The sequence below is a fragment of the Phaenicophaeus curvirostris genome, chromosome 12 (assembly GCF_032191515.1).
Source record: "Phaenicophaeus curvirostris isolate KB17595 chromosome 12, BPBGC_Pcur_1.0, whole genome shotgun sequence".
NCBI classification, from domain to species: Eukaryota; Metazoa; Chordata; class Aves; order Cuculiformes; family Cuculidae; genus Phaenicophaeus; species Phaenicophaeus curvirostris.
Window position 1 is genome coordinate 1,743,889 of NC_091403.1, and position 16,001 is coordinate 1,759,889.

The 16,001-nt window shown below is 42.5% G+C and overlaps 1 protein-coding gene across 1 annotated transcript; it reads left to right on the forward strand.

The window, feature by feature from the left end:
* The first annotated feature begins 3,302 nt into the window (after positions 1-3,302).
* KLF13 (KLF transcription factor 13) lies at positions 3,303-15,502 on the forward strand. The gene is made up of 2 exons (XM_069866468.1): positions 3,303-3,917; positions 15,092-15,502. Exons 1-2 carry the CDS (start codon positions 3,377-3,379, stop codon positions 15,382-15,384), a joined length of 834 nt encoding a protein of 277 aa, XP_069722569.1. The 5' UTR covers positions 3,303-3,376; the 3' UTR covers positions 15,385-15,502.
* Positions 15,503-16,001: the final 499 nt, after the last annotated feature.

Here is a 16,001-nt window from a genome sequence, read left to right on the forward strand (position 1 = left end):
AACAAGTGAACTCCCTGAAGTCTGCCTGCAGACACATCATCTACATTGCGTGTCTAGCACTTAATCCATTTATCCACAAACGAGCTGATTTTGAAGTATGTATGGCATTTGCATAAGGACTTTGTTATATTCTGGTTAAAGTTCTTGTTAATAGAGTTCATTAAACTATTTTAATTTCACAAAGCATTTTGGAGCTTCTTATTCATGTAATTTAAAACAATGAGCTATTCTGGGAGAGGGAGAACAGGGTGGCTTTCATTTAAAATTATTCCATTGTCATACATTTGTAGCTAAACAAAACTCTAAATTATGTATGAAGAGAACAGTAATAAAAAAACAAACCTGCCAAAACCTGGCTGTACTACTTGAGTGGATGGAAAAATAATGCCATAACAGAGAAAAAGTCACATCAACCTGTGGGACAAACACCTGCAGGTAAGAACACATCAACAACATAATTAAATAAAGAAAAATAAAGACAGAGGTAGGATGGGCCATTTTCAGGGGAGTGAGGAAAGAGCTGAGTTTAGGTACAAGTTCTTAGTCCTTACCCTAATGAGATCTCATTATCGGTAAATTGACAGGAAACATAAGGAGAAGCTGCTAGGTTTCTGCTCCAAGCCGGCTGTTAATCCTGAAGAACTACCAGGTAGATCTATTTAAGCAATGCTCCTCCATTAAAGAGGCAGCTGAGCTTGAATTCAACTAAAATTTCTTACAAAAACGTTTTCCCCAGAAATCCTTTTTCGTCTAGGAATTAATAGGTAAATCCCAAATTCAACCTTGTTAATTGGAAATGTGTAAACTTTTCTTGTAGGTTTGCTCAGCAGAACAAATTATATGGTACCCCCGCATAGAAATGATCTGGCTCATTTGGGCATCAAACCATACCCTCCTGCAGCGGTCGTATGCTTTATTCCTCCCTTTGCTGCAGTGACTCGAGTGCCACACAGCACTAGAGGCTGCACCGCTAAGAAAGCAGCCATGGAGCACTGTGCTAGACACAGGTTACCAACGAGCCTGACAGGGCCTGAAGAGAACCTAAAACATGGGTTGTTTTTTTTTTCCTCCATAAAGTGGGGTGGTAGTATAAGCAGACACTGCACCCAAGTAACACATTTGCATGGGTATGAAACCAGCTTTTTACTCAACTCCAAAGCTGTTTGAGTTTCTGCAGCTGATGTTCACTTCCTTTCACACCCCCTCAAACTCCAAAACTTTCCAAATAGCTTCTAAAGAAGCCCTCCTGATCTCTGACCATCTCTGTCTCAGAGACAAGGTCCATCTGTACTAAAGGAGGGAATTTCACAGTAGCTGGTCTGGAGAACCATGTTCCAGCAAAAGGTAAGAAGCACTGCAGAGTAATCACTTTGAATTCAGAATAGTTTTTGACCCCTTGCCTGCTAAGTTAAGCCACAAACAGTACCTTTTGGTTCATTCAGGCATTAATATCTGTAAAAGCATCTGAGCTGCATCTTCTACATGCCAAGAACAGTAATGAAAAGCAAGTGATTTTCATTTGTCCTTGTAAATAATTCAGAGGCAGTAGAGTGATGTAGCAAGGAGAGTTTTGACAGACAGGACAGTGATTTCCAGCACATCCCCTGGCAATGAGTTAGACCTGTCACTTCCCATTAGAATCCACCCATGGGCTCCACCCAGGCAGCTGCATTCTGGCTCTTTCCCATCCCTTGCACCAGTTCCAACCCTTCCAACCAGTTTGTTCTCTACAGTTCAGCGCCTGTTATAGCGACGCAAGCCCCAGTGTGGCACAGATTGTAGAATGGTTTGTGTGGGAAGGGACCTTAAAGATCACCCAGTTCCAACCCCTGTGATAGGCAGGGACACCTCCCCCTGGGTCAGGGTGCCCAAGGCCCATCCAGCCTGATGGGATGGGGCAGCCACAGCTTCCCTGGGCCTCACTGCCCTCATCTTAAAAAGTTCTTCCTTATGTCTAATCAAACCCTCTTTTCACAGAATCGTAGAATAACCAGGTTGGAAGAGACCCACCGGATCATCAAGTCCAACCATTCCTATCAAACACTAAACCATTCCCCTTAGCACCTCATCCACCCGTCCCTTAAACCCCTCCAGGGAAGGTGACTCAATCCCCTCCCTGGGCAGCCTGTTCCAGTTCCCAATGACCCTTTCTGTGAAGAATTTTTTTTTTTTTGAAGAATTTTCTTGCCGTTTAAAATTGTTGCCCTGCGTCCTGTCACCGCAGGCCTTGATAAAAACTCTCTCATTCCTAAAAAGCTCTCTTTACATATTGAGAGGCCTCACCCCTCTCATAGTGAAGAAATTCCTCCTCACAGCTAGTCTAATCCTGTGTTCAGTTCTGGCCCCTCACCACAAGGATGTTGAGGCTCTGGAGCGAGTCCAGAGAAGAGCAACGAAGCTGGTGAGGGGGCTGGAGAACAAGAGGAGCGGCTGAGAGAGCTGGGGGTGTTTAGCCTGGAGAAGAGGAGGCTGAGGGGAGACCTCATTGCTCTCTACAACTACCTGAAAGGAGGGTGTGGAGAGGAGGGAGCTGGGCTCTGCTCCCAGGGGACAGGACGAGAGGGAATGGCCTCAAGCTCCACCAGGGGAGGTTCAGGCTGGACATTAGGAAAAAAATTTTTCACAGAAAGGGTCACTGGGCAGTGGAACGGGCTGCCCAGGGAAGGGGTTGAGTCACCTTCCCTGGAGGGGTTTAAGGGCCGGGTGGACGAGGCGCTGAGGGACACGGGTTAGTGATTGATGGGAATGGTTGGACTCCATGATCCGGTGGGGCGAGCTTGAGGCCATTCCCCTGTCCACCCCTCCCTCCCCACCGTGTCCTGGAGCCACCCCGGCCGGGGTGGCTCCAGGACACGGTGGGGAGGGAGGGGTGGGGAGGTGCTTCCCCCCCCCCCCTCCATCCAATCAGCCTCTTCCTTTCACTTGCGCGCCATGGCGGTGACGTCGCTCCAGATGTTGGCGCCAGCCCCGCCCCCCCCCCCCCTTTCCCTCACGGGGCGGCTCCGATAACGGGTTGGGCTTTATTCTAGGGGCTCCTTCTCTTCATCGCCTCCTCCAAAAAAAAAAACCACCCTCCAAGAGACGAGCTGCCGCTGCCAGGATCCCGCTGCTCTTTCTTTTTTTTCCACCTTTTTCCCAACGCTTTTTATTTTTATATATTTTTTTTTACGCTTTAGAGGCAAACCGGGTGTGGACGCCAGGAGCAAAGTGTATTTTTTGATGGCTAAACCAGCTTTTTCTTCTACAAAGGGATCCTGAGCAATAAGAGAGTTTGCTCACAATCTTTTTTTTTTTTAAAAAAAAAAAAAAGAAAGAGCAGCGTTGTGGCTTTTTTTAATTTTTTCCTGCTCGGATTTCTTTTTAAACTTAGTGAAAAATGGCAACAGCCGCTTATGTGGATCATTTTGCAGCAGAGTGCCTTGTTTCTATGTCCAGTCGCGCTGTTATCCATAGTCCCAGGGGAGAGCCCGATCCCCCACCTGATGCATCGATACCTCCTTCGTCAAACGGAGGAGATAATTGGGAACTCCGAGAAACTGGGAAAGACAATGGATCATCGGTCCTTGTGGTAGCTGGCATTTTAGCAGACCTGAACCAGCACGTCCCAAACTCCCCCGCTCTAAGGATGGAAAAACCAGAGACCTTTGATATCACAGAGCAAATACACCTTTCTATCGCTCCTGAGGAGTTTGGGGAAGAAAACGTGTCTTCGGCTGGTAAGCGTGGAGGAGGAAGAGCAGCCACACCTACCAGCCTGGCTGCAGTCACCGAACCGAGCCCCAGACAAAAGAACAAACGCACGAGAAGCTGGACTGACCCTGGATCACCCCAGAAAAAGCACAAATGCCACTATGTGGGGTGTGAAAAAGTTTATGGCAAATCTTCCCATCTTAAAGCTCATCTAAGGACCCACACAGGTTAGTTACAATCCAGCCAGAGATTTATGTGCTAGAGCTTGGTAATTAAAATTAATGTTGAAAAGACAAAACCAAACAAACTTGTATTTGGCCACCATTATGGTTTCACCTCTCAGAACTCAAGCTCAGGAAAACCAACCAGGGAAAAAAAGCCAACCCTCTGGGAATAACCCCTTACTGGGCATAGATTGAAAGATAACATTGCCCATTTTTATTACTTAATGTGATGGGGAATGGCGTGTGGGTCATCTATGTGGACTGTACCAGGCTGTAGTTTTTAGCTGATAGCCTTCTTGTTCGGTGCATCTTCTACTTCCCTTTCCAATGCTTCTTACCCTCCCCCATCTACTTTTTCCTACCCCGTGTTCCTATCACTACCTCTATACACTTCCCATGCAAGCATCAATACTCCTGATATTTTAAAATTAAATGTTCTAGAGGCACCTGAATGACTGTGTGTCTGTTTCTTTCTTTAGCAGACACTTGTGTGAAAGCTAGACTAGGCAGGAAGGCAGTCGAGAGGACAGACGTGACCCACAAGGAGACATTTATCTCAAGCGTAGAGAGAAGGGAACATGGGCAGTCTCAAAAAAGCTTTTGGCAGCATTTGAATGCAAACACTAACTTGTTCTGATCAGCATTTAACATTTACTTTGTGGTGAAGACTTATCTGACCACTTTTTTGTTGCTGTTGTGATTTAAGACACACCCATAGAAAAAGTGGAAGCCTTGCAAGCACAGTGAGAGTTACGCACTGAAAATATTAGGAGGGCCATCTTGGAACAGGCCCCCTGGACATGGTGCCTCTGCCTAGTGCAGGGGAATGGGATGGCTTCCAGTCATCTGGAAGCACAGGAACACCAAAAACGTGAGCAGACAGATCTCTGCTGAAGGCACCAATTGTAGCACGTATGGGAAGGCTCTGCACTGACTACAGCAGGCGCATGCAAGCTGTTCCACTGAGTCATTTCAAACAACAAATTAATTTACCTACGGTCCATTCACTTATAAAGAGCATTAAGGTCCTCAGAACTAAACACAACGTAATGACTCTGGAACAGTTTTAGCTCAGAGGTGGCAGCCGCACCCATGCTGGCCATACCTCTTCAGTGCGCCTTCAGCTTTTCCTGCTGCCTTCCAGAGGTAAAGCAAGAGCCCTTCAAAACTGAGGGTGTGTTTTGCTTTCTGTGGAAGAAAAGAAAGCCCTATCAAGTCTGAGCATACGAATGGACAATTCTGTGCCACACAGCCCAGGGAACGACATGTTCCTGGCACCCAGGCAGCCTGCCCTGCTTTGCACTGCCTAACGGCTTTTTGCCTCTTTGGGAGTTATATAGAAAAGGTGCTTCCACTTGGTGTGCAGGGAATTGCCTCCATTCATTTTCTTTCTTACTTCTGCCATTTGCCATTGTTCTAAAAGCAAAAGATAAATTTAGCAACGCTGTTTGGGCTCCCAGACCCACCAGAGACTAAGCAGGGGAACTCCTGCCCTGATGAAGGGAGGAGGGCTGGGCTGGTGGGAGGAGCGGGGTCATTCGGGGACGCTGGCTTCACGCCAGCCTCTCTGCTGTTTTTCTTTTCCTTGCCTTTTTTTTAACTCTTCGTTTCCTGTATTTCTTTCCAGGCCTTTAGGACAGAATTGCTTATTGCTGTAGCTAATGGCATAGAGAGCATGTGCGTGTCTGTGAGAACTAGAAGAAAATCAGGGGAGGGATTGGTTTTGCCCTAGGAGGGGCAGGACCCTCGGGGACTACAACGTCTTTGTTTTCTTGGGTCCCTAGTTTCTCTGTGGGAAGCTTCAAGCAAAGCTATCAAGTCTGCCTCCTTACTGGCAACAGGTCTGTCTGTTTGGATTGAGTTTTAAACACACTTAAACACCTCTTATTTCTCTTGCAAAATGCTAAGGTGTTTGAATTCTTTTCTTTCTTTAAAATGAATTGTGATGGGATTGAAAAAAGTTTATATGGCACTGTTAAACTCACAGAGCAAGGAATGGCTTCCAGGACTGGCAAATGTTTGTTTTCACAAAACACATAATGGGTTTTACTGATTTAGAATAAGGGGTTTGGGTCTCATCTGCTTTCTCGTGGTCCTGAACTAGTTAAGTAGCATGTCTGCCCATCCATCAACTTGATGGCATGATGGCTATGCGGACCTCAGCAATCAGGGGTGAAAGTACTCCATGTACACATACATGCAAGGTGCTTTAAAACAGCTACCCCAGTAACTCCCAAACCTGTTTACTAAGAAACAGTCAAAACCTTTTGCAATGGAGTGAGACTTATTCCACGTGCTATATAACTGATATTTAGGGGTGGACTGAAGGCTTAGAACAGTACCACAGGCTGGAAGATATCGGTGCTGGTGCCAGAGGTACTTGAACAGCGCAGTTTATGACCTGCTTTAGAAACTTACTTGTCTGCTGCTGTCCTCAGAAACTAAAGGCTTTGCTCTTCGTGCTTGGAGGAAGGATAGACAGCATCACTGAGTTTATGGTGTGGCAGAGAGCCTCCCAAGTACTATTGGGTCAAATACAGCCCATCTGGACTGAAAGCTGGTACTATTTTTCAGCTATTTGGTGCCTGATGAAAAATCCTTCTGATGGTAATAGCCAGATTTCTGTGCCCAAATGGCCAAAGCAAAAAACAGCGTAGAGGATGTTAGTTATCCTATTCAAAGCAGAAGAAACAAGATAGAACAGCCAAGGAAGCAGCATCTGCCTTTTGTCCTTGGGCCCTTGCTGCGAGTACAGTGTTTTAGAATGAAGTTCTCTATTAGAACATAATATGCTATAGGAATCCGTAGTTTCTTGTGTTTGGTACCCTGGCAGTTATGCTATCTCAGCGTTGTGAATGCTTCATCTTTATTAAACCAACAAACCTTCGAACGAGGCAGAAAACGTTAGTCACCAAAATCTTTGGTGTTCTCTCTACTGCCTTTCAAACCATAACCCTCCCCCCTACATGTCACTCATGTTTGTTTTCCACCCTACTCTCTAACTGGATTTCTTGGAGCTCAGGGTGATCATCAGCCACAAAGCCCTTGAAGTTTTAATGTTTACCAGAAGGTTATAGTTAGTGTTAGTGGGTAAACGTCATGTCTAAATTCTTTTCCACTGAGGTTCCCGTGGACCCCAGAGACTGTGTTGTGATCCACAGATACAGCACCATGTTTGTCCCAAACTATATTGATCCTATGGATAAGAAAAAAACTCACAGGCACAACAGATTTTAAAATCCTCCCCACTCCTGAGAAAGCTCCTAAACACAATGGACTTTCAAAAAAGAAACAAAAAAATACCAAACAAAAAAACCCCACCCAGATAAATTATTTACGTGGCAAAAAATCTCCTTTCTCCAAGCAGGTTTTCCACATGGGGTTACTAGGGAAGTTTGGAAATTCTCTGGAGTCACTGGGAAAGTCCAAAGTCACTGTCTTTGGACATACCAGTGGGAAGAAAAAGAGACAGTGCAGAGCCTAATAACCATCTACAGGCTATCATCTCAAAGCACTGGCCAGAGATACTGTGCTCTGAGAGGCTGCAGAGCGCCCCAACTTACTGCATTATACTACGTATTTCTGTGTAGAGGAAAACAAACTGGCTTTTGGACAGGAATCACAAGAATCCTATGTGCTGCAGCCACCCTGCCCCCCACATCAGTGCAACTGCTCAAGCTTTTAGCCATGTTCTTTAGCCCACCACCATGAATGAAGAATAAAGCACTAAATAAATAAAATCTTCTATTACTAGTTCTACTCGCTAAGCAGTACATCATAACTCAGAAGCGGCTTTCAATCATCAGAACTAAATGCGTTTACACAAATTAGCGTGGTCTAAGGAAACATGGGCACCAGTCTTAGTCTGGAGTCTTAGGACAGTAGAGTCTTGAAACTTAAAAGGCCAGGTGGCTTCGTGGTGACTCGTTTCCCTAAGCAAAATTTTTCTAATAGCTTTGTAACTAAGGTATGAGAAGATGGAGAATTTCACAATGTGGCTGGTATTTGAAAGCAATCTGAAAAATCAAGCGGTCAGTCCTCACTGTGACAAGTATGACAAGAGCACAACAATTAGGCTGGACAAACTGGATAAGTTTTTGGCCTGCATTTTGGTTGGTAAAGAGCCTTTCTAGCCTGAGCCACATGCATTTTTTCTCAGTGTTAAAAAGTTAAGCAGCCTGCTTCTGCAGTTTTCTGAAAACTGGTAGTTTTAAGTGTCTTTTAATAAGCATGTATTTTTAAAAACAATACAAGACTGCAAAGGATTGTTTTTGTTTACTCTGGAAGAGCTCTGCAACTCCTTTCTTACTTTCTCTAAGAAAGCTTCAACATATTAAGGGGAAAAAAAGAAAAAAAAAATTGAAAAAAAAACAGTTGAGAATACAAACTAATTTCACTTATAGCCTTTCTTAAGTCCTCACCCTAACATGTACTACCAAAGGATAAAATATTGATCCTAAACTGGATCAAACAGTCTGTGTTTATAGAAGAAAAAAATCAGCATTATACGTGTTCTAAGTCTCTTAATGCTAAAATTTTTGAAATAAGAACAGGGCATAAATTTCTTAAAAGAGGAAGCAAGCTTTAAAACTCACGTTTTTCCAAAGCAGCTGAAGTCAGAAAATAAGGCAGAACTACTCCTGCTGACTCCTTTTATCTGACTGGTTCAAGATTGAATAATAGGCCTCAGTTAATTCAGCTGTAAAAGAGTTAGGGTTAAACTGTTTGTGTGGAGAATCTAATTGATTGACAATGGTATTTACCACACACCTGAGTAGTACTAGCTACTAGAGAGAACTAAATCTTCTGGTGGTTATATGGGTTTTCCTGTGATGGGCTTCCCTTCCCCCCTCCTTTTTTTCCTCCTCAGCCTTTTACAGAGACATTAATCATGCAGATTTCACTGAAATAAAGCTTCTGATACAAAATTAATGGAGTTTAGGTATTGTAGCTAAAAAGCATTTAAAGCAAAGTTGTACTTATCGTTGTCATAAATGTGATGGAGAAAAGATCTACTATGAAAAACAGTCTTCTTTTTCCCTCTTCACCATTGTCTCTGCAACAGATATATATATTCAGCATAGCTAAATATTCTTTCCTCACAATTTTTCCCCACTTTTCCTCTGTTTGCTTTTGCTGAGGAGGGAAGATGATGATGGCAACCTGTTTAAAAGACAAATTAGCGTTGCTTTGAATCTGAGGGGACACACATGGTTGGGTTGTGTTGCGTTGCACTGAAACATGTTCAATAAATAAGAAAAAAAATGTACAGAAAGAAAATGAATTTTGTGACTTCAACAATTCTTTGGAAATCACATATTGCTGAGACTGAGGCAGTTATAGAGATAAGTCTAACTCAGGTGACGATGAGTTGCCAGCCTGTTCAACCTGCGATCATACTATAGCCAAGCAGACAGTAATTAACACAAAATATCCCTCAGCAGCATGGCTGTTCCTATCAGTGTCACTCACAGAATACTGTGTTCAGGGACTGCCTGTCCTACAGGGCAAAAACTTGGAGTATCTAGTGAAAAATCAGAAACTTCACAGAATTCTTATCACAAATCATCCTTTTAGCACGGACCTAGTACGTGAGTCCAGTGTAATTAGACCTATTGGTATTGGAAGTGGTGAGGATGGATCACCTGCCAGTGGTTTTCCTCATCCTAGGCACCAGCAGCAGCCCTTTTCTTCTCAATAGCAAGACCTAAGTCTTGCAGATAGTCTGGAGTAAACCAGCAAACAATCTTTTTAATGAATGGACGATTGCAACTGATAACTGTGCTTACATTAGAAATTAACCACAGCGTTATGAAGAACGATCTGTAGAAGCTTTTTCTGCAGTAGCACATACTCCCCTGCAGGACACTGGGAAGTATTTGTGTGTGACATGAGTTATGCATAAACAAATCTTTTGCTAAACTGGAGTTCTTTAGGAGACAAACTCACAATTGGGTTTCATCTGAAAAGAAGGCATCTTTAACCATTTTAAATACAATCGTTGCACTGTGTTATTGTCTGGCTGAACATGGTGATGGCACGTCCAAGAGCAGAAACCTGGTGCTTGTTTATATTGGACATGTGGTTTCTAGGTCTGTTTTATAAATTAAGCATGTTCCAACTTCCCCCCAGCCCCCTTCCAATCTTGGATCAACCGTCTGGAAGTCAGTGCTGACAGAGCCAAAAAAATACTCTGCTGTTCAGATGCAGGACAACCTCAGAAGGGTCCTTTCTCTAGAATTTCTATAGGTATCCATTTCTTCCTTTGTTACCCACTTGGCTTTTATTAGGTAGATTCACAAGGGCAGTGAGATCATCATCTCGCTGTGTACAGTTTAACAATAGCTAGACAATGTGGGTTATTTAAGTGCAGGCCCTGAAGTCAGACACACATATCCTGTATTTTTTTGGTCTTGCAGATTCAGCAGATGTTACAGGGCCTACACTTAATATAAACGAGAAGTTTTTAAAAGTTCAGAGTGCCACCGTTGTGGTTACGGGTAGAAAAATGACCTCAAAGGTTTTTTTCAGCCCTAACAGAAAAAGCATTTACTAACCAGGAACTTGGCGTAAGTCAAATGGTATTAAAGTGAGCGTATCCTGAAATGGCCTGTAGTGCAAGGAAAAGGTTTTCTGCACTCAGTTACAGCACTTTGGTAGTGCTTTCAGGAACTACGGGCAAAATATTTGTGACTGGGTATCTCTCAATGGATCAATAAGCTCTCTTAAATTTATTTCACACTGTATTTCTATCAGACTGCTCTCTATTATTAATTTATAAGTTATACGAGTTTTTGGAATAAAGGCACCTGAAAGATTCACATAAGAGGGTGTTGTGTTGCTGCTACGTGTTTTGCAGCTTACCATCTGCTTTGGTCCTGCAGCCAGCTAGAGCATCCCTGGATGCAAATACCCAAGCAGAACGGGTGTGCTGGTTACGTAGCCTTTGCGCCTTCAGCAGTCACTCTTAAAACTGGTCAAGGAGGGAGGCAGAAACGGAGAGAGGCAGAAATGCTGACCTCTTAGCTCCAGAATGAGACCAGCCGAGGTACAGCAGCCAAAAAGGACGTATAGAGCTTTTTAAACTAACCACCTGTCAGTATTTCCACTAGAGGAACTTGCAATGGAGCCAGTTAAGGTCTAGAACCTGACAGCCTAGTCCATCTTTAGATGTTTCCTGCTCTGACTAAAGAAAACAATACGTTCATAACTATTGTTTAAATGAGAGCATTCTCTGCAAGCTTAGGCACAGAGCGAATGTGTGTGTTTGTATTCTAGAATCATTGGCTGCTTGGGGAGGCAAGAATATCACTCACTCTATGTGAGAGAAACAATTTTGAGTTTTAGGCAAGGAAAACTGGTGTGGAGCAGAGGCAGACTTGCTCTGAAAGCCCACACATTCTCAGCTAAGTGATAAGCATATGACTAGGTTAATTAATTATTCAGAACATTATAAAAGTGCTGTTGGTTCAGTGCTTTATTCAGCCTTTTTTAATGTACCTTCAAATACTTTGTTACTTCTAATATTTCAAAGATTTTTGTCTATATATCAAGACCCCATCATAAGTGCAAGGAACCTTGAAGGCTAAATTCACCTTAGCTATTTTGTATCTGATTGTGTTTAAAGAAAAATCTCTTAAACATAGTTAAGGCATACAAATATAACGATGTTTACACAGTCCTGGGTTTGATGCCTTCTGTATAATTGACATCAGAGCTTCACAAGGCCCTGGTGTAGCACAACTGATTTTTTGTAGTTTTGAAAGAGGAAGGAACATAAAAGACAGGGAGGGGTTGTGTAAGGAAGGGAGAAGAGATAATGTGTGAACTCTTCAGAAGCCAGGAAGTGGCGAACTGCACGGGAGAAACCCTGACATTAGCGATGACAAGTATTGTGTATCTTAGTGCAAGGGTACAGGAAAACAACTAGCAGCAGACTCAGTTCTGGGGTCTACAGACATGGAGGGGAGGTGCAAAATGTGAAATTCCCAAAGGGTTTTTTAATTATTTTTTATGGTCTTCTGCCAATGGGAAAGAATTTAATTTGTCAATTGCCCAGCAAAATTGCCTAATTTTTTGAGTACTCTGTAGCAAAGACAGAGAGAGACTGTAACATAAATGTGTCTAGAAAGGAGAAAACTAAATAAAATTCACTATGCATTCATGGAACTCCATATCAGGCCAGAGGAGATCATAAAACTATATGTTTGGGAAAATATGCTTGGTCTTTCTGGCATGGACTTTGGGTTGGTTGCTTCTTTGCCATGCCTTTATAAACTAAAGAACAAGCAGAAATGAAAATATTCATAAATATGTATCACTGCTATTGAAAGATGACTTTTTCTCTTTTTTTTTTTTTTTTTTTTAAGTAACAGCCATTCTCAAGAAACATAGTCTGCTTGGCTGAATAGTTTTCCCCAGGATAGCGTTTCCTCTCTTGGAGGAAGGCTGCTTCAATCACATCTCTGTTTAACTGTCTGCCCCTCATCCTCCCCACCCAGCCTACTGATCTGTGTTTCCAGATATACTCTTAATTACGTATTTGAAGATGTAGAAATATAAGAATAGCACACAGTGGCATGGTCAGGTTTCCAGTCTGTTTTCACAACGACATAACAATGCTGTTCTGCAAAGCTTCAGAACAGATTACAGAAAATTGTTTCTGGCATACTGGTTTTGGTTTTGCAGGCATTTGTGGAATTCCCAGGACACAAATTCTGTTGTTATAGCATGGTCTTGGCATGTGCTTAAACATGCTAAAATAATGTGCAGAGCTACTACATGAGTTAAATTGAAAAAACGTCCCCAGAATGTGGTTTGACTTAATAATACTCTAATCTGCAGGGCAGTGGCTTTCACACTTCAGACTGATCATTTACAATTGCCTAATCTTCACATTGTAATTCTGAAAATGGTTGATATCACAGTGGTGGTCAACTTGTTTTGGCATTTCAGTCATCAGTAGATTATTTTTAAGCATGCTCAGGCCTACACAGTACTTAGTATTGGTTTTAAATGCTATTCAAATGCTGGATATCACAGAGATGAATCGGTGAAACAGAGCAGATCACTCGAGGGTCTGTACAGGAATGTAACTACACAGGATAAGAGTCTTTAAAAATACACGTGGCTTGAGGTAAAGTCAAGAGGGCACTAAAAGAGTGGTACAAATCAAGCTCAGTAGACATCAGATCTGGTTCCACCATCTCTGTGAGCACTGCAACTTTCTTAATGCAGCGTTTTGTTCTTTGGTCTGGGTGGAGTTCGGGAAGAAGCCAAAAATGTTCTTGCTTGAGTAATTTTCAGTTAAGATCAGTTGAATTGAATACTCAGATGTGATGTTTTTCCAACCAGCTTGTGTAACTCTAAACGCAAGTTAGATGATGTTATGTGCTCTGGCAGAGAAGCTAGAAAGGTTACAGTTTAGTGGGGTTTGGAACATGGAAATCCAAATCTATTTAAAATCGTAATAAATAAATAAATACGGTATTCCTTATCTTTTAAAGGCATCACTTGCCTGCCTCTCTGAAGAATAAAGAGGGTTAAGTTGCATTTTGATTTCTTTATTTTCAAGCATGTTTATCTTTTGGAGACTTACCTCTCTTTGAGACCTGCTCATAATGTTCGCAATGCAGAAAAATACTGTTGCTGCTAAGTCATGGCAGTAAGACTCTGACTATACACATTCACACGGCTGACATGCTTCCTGCCATATTTAAAATATTTGATAACATTTCCACATTTATTTATAGGATCAAATTCTGCTGTCATTGTATAAAGGTGAAATTCTGACTTCAGCATTGTCCGAGATGGAGCTGAGAGTCTTTGGAATCTTTGTTGTGTTGTCTACAGCCACTTTAACAGTGAAAGCTCTTTGTACCATACAGCATGTCCATGGGTTACTGCTTATGCAAGAAAATCATACGCTGGCTGCATGTTCCCTAATGAGATTAAGCAGTCAATTCATACAATCTCTCATTCTGTGGATTCCTCTGATGTTGGTAAAAGGACATTTATGTAACTTACCTGCACAGAAAAACACATCCTGGTTCTCCGTATGAAAATCTCTTGTGTACTGTACTGATATGACCATTGCATTAGTTGTAACTAATGAAATGGTTGGACTCGATGATCCGGTGGGTCTCTTCCAACCTGGTCATTCTATGATTCTATGATCCACAGAACATGCTGGAGAACAATTGGTTGAATGAGCCTTGATTTTTCTCCTAAATAATCAAGAAGACATGAGGGACACCTGCCTTCTCCATGTTCTTGAACAAAATCCTATTAAAAAAAAAGAATTGCCTGTCTGTTCTTCCACACACAGTTTGAGATTTCCCTGACGAATCTTGGAGGCTTCACAAACAGAGGGAAAAACTACCTATAAATCTCTTTTTCTGAGCAGGAGCCTCCTAAGTAGATCCTGGGGATAAACATTACAGCCAAACCTGTCAAGTTAAAATAGATTATTGGCTGCTTACATTGAAGGCTGGCTGGAGTCAGTTTTGTTGTCAGACAATTTTAATTGAGACATATTGAATTCATCCATGAGGCTTATTTATTTACATATTTCTAATTTGATATAGTGTGTGGACAACTTTGATTCCTTGTTTTGGCACAGAATTTTTATAGCTCTCTGGACCTCTTGAACTGGCTATTCAGCATTAGAAAGATTAAGACTAATGCAAGTAGAAGTGATAGAAATTACAACTACAAAAAATGCCAAATCCATGTTTTGATTTTCACTATAATTTTTAAATATCTGAAGACAGAAACTTCACCGCACCTTCTGAACTTCAGCATTGAGTCAGGCAGACATAGGGACAGCTTGGAGAAATAGCTGACCTTTCCATAGAGCTCCGTACAGATATTATCAAAATCCAGAAGTTCAGTGGCCTACGAGAGATGAAATGTGACATCCGTGAAGGGATCAGGAGCCCATCATCCCTGACGATCCAGTTATCAAATAAGGCATAACTAGTTTGATTTACAGTATTTTTAATGGGTTGGAATACCACAGTGGCCTCCTCTCTCTCGGAGAGTAACACCTTCTCCATCCAATTATTGCCAAGTGGCATCTGCCTTGCTCCCATCCTTTTTGCTCAAACTTCTGCATATAAAAAAACCGCGGAAGGCATTGTTCTCCCTTCTAATCGTGGCGTGTTTGCTTCCTGCAGGTGAACGGCCTTTTGAATGCAGCTGGCAAGGATGCAACAAGAAGTTTGCTCGCTCCGATGAGCTCGCTCGCCATTACCGCACTCACACTGGAGAAAAGAAGTTCAGCTGTCCTCTCTGTGAGAAACGCTTCATGCGCAGCGACCACCTGACAAAGCACGCCCGTCGCCACGCCGATTTCCAGCCCAGCATGCTCAAGAGGAGGAGTGGCAGCAGCTCGAGGACAGGGTCTGTCAGTGACTACAGCCGCTCAGATGCCTCGAGTCCAACGATTAGCCCTGCCAGTTCACCATAGACCTACCTGCACTGGATGTCAGCACTTTGCCTCTAATACCTAACACGGAGTTTTATCTGTGTTGCACACATTTAAAAAAAACTCTGCCGCTTCCCCTCCTCAGCCCCCCATCTACATTTTTAAAAAAAATACTTAAAATATCAGTGAACAGCTGCCTCCCACTGCAATTTCCAGTCAAATTTTCTTTACCTAACCACACAAGTGGCTATTCTAACCTCATGGACGGACAGACTTAATGTGTTCTACTTAGTGACTCCTGCTGTCTCAATATTTCATATATTTTGCAACCATTTATGGATCCTCTTCATTATTCTTTATAAGAAAATGGGAAAATCTAAAAAAAGAAAGAAAAAAAAAATCCCACTTAGTTCGCCTCAGGTGTCAAAGTAGTTTTGTAAAACCGGATTGCACAACATGAGCGTACATACACTTACAAATCAACTGTGTTGGATTGTGTCCCCCTCCTCGTTTCTCAGGGATGGATATTTATGTTACAGAATATTCCAATGAAGACACACCTTAACCGCAGCCTTACTCTGTAAATATGTTTGCACTCAGAAGCTTTTTGTTAAGTTCTTTCACACACTGGGGAAAAATAACAAACAAACAAACAATAC

Bases quoted from the DNA above. Each gene is read 5' to 3' on its own strand.
- KLF13 (XM_069866468.1), top strand. From the start codon at position 3,377: ATGGCAACAGCCGCTTATGTGGATCATTTTGCAGCAGAGTGCCTTGTT. The intron at 3,918-15,091 runs GTTAGTTACAAT...TGCTTCCTGCAG, and splicing joins TCATCTAAGGACCCACACAG to GTGAACGGCCTTTTGAATGC.